Raw genomic sequence first — 2619 nt, 5'->3', positions numbered from 1 at the left:
GTCCATGCCAGGAGTTGAATGTGAGCTGAAAGGTCCCGAGGTCACTGTGAGTGCTCCTAAAGTCGACGTGGGTGCCCCCGACGTCGCTCTCGACAGCCCAGAGGGTAAATTCAAGCTGCCCAAGTTCAAGATGCCCAAGTTCTCCATGCCTGGCTTCAAAGGGGAGGGTGTGGACGTGGACGTGAACCTCCCAAAGGCAGACGTGGACCTCTCGGGCCCCGGCGTCGATGTGGAAGCTCCCGATCTCCACGTGGATGGAAAAGTGAAAAGTCCCAAATTTACGATGCCTGAGATGCACCTAAAGGGTCCCAAGATCTCCCTCCCTGACGTCGACTTCAACATCAAGGGGCCTCAGCTGAAGGGGGATGTAGATGTGTCTGGACCTAGGCTGGAGGGAGATTTGAAAGCCCCCCAACTGGACATCGAGGCTCCCGACGTGACCCTGGAAGGGCCGGAAGGAAAACTCAAAGGCCCCAAGTTCAAGATGCCCGAGATGCACATCAAGGCCCCCAAGTTCTCCATGCCTGACGTGGACTTCAACCTGAAGGGCCCCAAAATCAAGGGGGACGTGGACGTCTCGGCTCCGAAGCTGGAAGGGGAGCTTCAGTGTCCAGATGTTGACATCAAAGGCCCCAAGCTGGACCTTCAGGCCCCAGATGTGACCATCGAAGGGCCGGAGGGGAAACTGAAAGGGCCCAAGCTGAAGATGCCCGAGGTGCACGTCAAGACCCCCCAGATCTCCATGCCGGACATCGACTTGAACCTGAAGGGCTTGAAGCTGAAAGGTGACGCCGACCTCCAGGGCCCGAAGCTCGAGGGGGGGCTGAAGGGCCCCGACTTGGATGTCAAAGGCCCCAGAGTTGACATCGAGGGCCCAGAGGTGGATGTCGATGGTCTGGAGGGCAAAATGAAGCTGCCCAAGATGAAGCTGCCCAAGTTTGGCCTCAAGGGAGAAGGTCCCGAGGTGGACGTGAACCTGCCGAAGGGGGAGGTGGATCTCTCAGGTCCCAGGGTGGACGTCGGGGTTCCAGACGTGAACATCGAGGGTCCTGAGGGCAAACTGAAAGGTCCTAAGCTGAAGATGCCCGAAATGCACGTCAACGTCCCCAAAATCTCGATGCCCGAGATAGACTTGAACTTGAAAGGCCACAAAACCAAGGGGGGCTTCGACCTCTCGGCCCCCAAGGTGGAAGGGAACCTGAAAGGTCCTGAGGTCGAGCTCAGAGGCCCAGAGTTTGGAGTCAAAAGCCCCGAGGTCCACCTCGAATGTCCCGACCTGAGCGTCGAAGGCCCGGAGGCCAACGTCAAGCTGCCCAAGATGAAGAAGCCCAAATTTGGGTTCGGGATGAAAAGCCCCAAGGCCGAAATCAAAGTCCCAGGGGCGGAGGTGGATCTACCCGAGGCGGAGCTGAACGTGGAGTCGCCCGACGCCAACCTCGCAGGAAAGGGTAAGAAAAGCAAGTTCAAGATGCCCAAAATCCACATGAGCGGCCCCAAAGTGAAAGGCAAGAAAGGAGGGTTCGACGTCAGCGGGGACCTCGAGGCCAACGTGAAGTCTCCAGACCTGGACGTGAACGTCGCCGGTCCGGACGTGACGCTGAAAGGTGACGCCACGGTGAAGTCCCCCAAGGGGAAGAAGCCCATGTTTGGGAAAATCTCCTTCCCGGATGTCGAGTTCGACCTGAAATCCTTCCGGGGGGACGCCTCGGTGGCAGCCCCGAAGCTAGAAGGAGAACTTAAAGCTCCTGATCTAGAGGTCAAAGGCGACCTGAAAGGCCCAAGTCTCAACGTGGACGTGGAAGCTTCTGACGTGAGCCTGAAGACACCCAAGGTCAAACTTCCCAGCGGGCAGTTGGGTGGAGGGGACTTGAAAATGGAGGTTGACCTGCAAGGAGCCGACGTCGGCGTGAAAGGACCAAAAGTCAAAGGTGGCGTCGGCCTCCCCGGAGCAGAACTGGAAGGTCCCGAAGGAAAAGTGAAGTTGCCCAAAATGGGGCAAACGGGTCTCGGGTTGGACGTGCCAAGCTTGGACCTCTCGGTGGGGGGAGGTGGGAACCTCCCATCGCCCGACCTCGGCCTCCGAGGGGTCGACGTGAAGCTCCAAGGGCCTGGTTTGGGTGGGAGCCTGAAAGGACCAAACGTGGCGGGAGATCTGGACGTCTCGTGTCCCGCGGGAGGACCCGACCTCCGCCTGGAGGGGCCGAGCGTCGACCTCGGAGGCCTGGGAGGGAACCTGAAGCTCCCCAAGCTGAAATCCCCCACGCTGGAAGCCCCAGAGCTGAGCCTGGAAGGAGGCGCCGACTGCTCCGTCCCCCGGGTGGAGGTGGGGGCGAAAGCCCCGGGGGGGAACCTCGACCTGGGCGTCGCCATCAAAGGCCCCTCGGTGGCCGTCTCCACCCCGGATTTGGATCTGGACCTGAAAGGACCAAAGTTGAAAGGAGATCTTGACGCTTCTGCCGGCGTAAAACCCCCTCAGCCGTCGGCCGACGGGGCCGGCTTGGAAATTTTGGGTGGTACCATCAAGCTCCCCTCCCTCAAACTGCCCCAGTTCAGCGTTTCCAGCCCCGGGGGGGACGGAGCCGTCGCCTTGGAAGGTCCCCAGGTCACCCTGCAGGGCTC

The 2619-nt window shown here is 60.1% G+C and overlaps 1 protein-coding gene across 1 annotated transcript; it reads left to right on the top strand.

The window, feature by feature from the left end:
* Window positions 1-4: 4 nt before the first annotated feature.
* Window positions 5-2602, top strand: LOC103776113 (neuroblast differentiation-associated protein AHNAK-like; the record flags this gene model as incomplete). Its single annotated transcript, XM_008943613.1, has 1 exon — window positions 5-2602. A coding segment is annotated over exon 1 (2598 nt), but the record flags the coding sequence as incomplete, so codon positions are not given.
* Between the last annotated feature and the right edge of the window lie 17 nt (window positions 2603-2619).

The sequence above is a fragment of the Merops nubicus genome, unplaced genomic scaffold (assembly GCF_000691845.1).
Source record: "Merops nubicus isolate BGI_N331 unplaced genomic scaffold, ASM69184v1 scaffold40640, whole genome shotgun sequence".
Lineage (NCBI taxonomy): Eukaryota > Metazoa > Chordata > Aves > Coraciiformes > Meropidae > Merops > Merops nubicus.
This window is presented reverse-complemented; position numbering and strand designations above follow the sequence as displayed.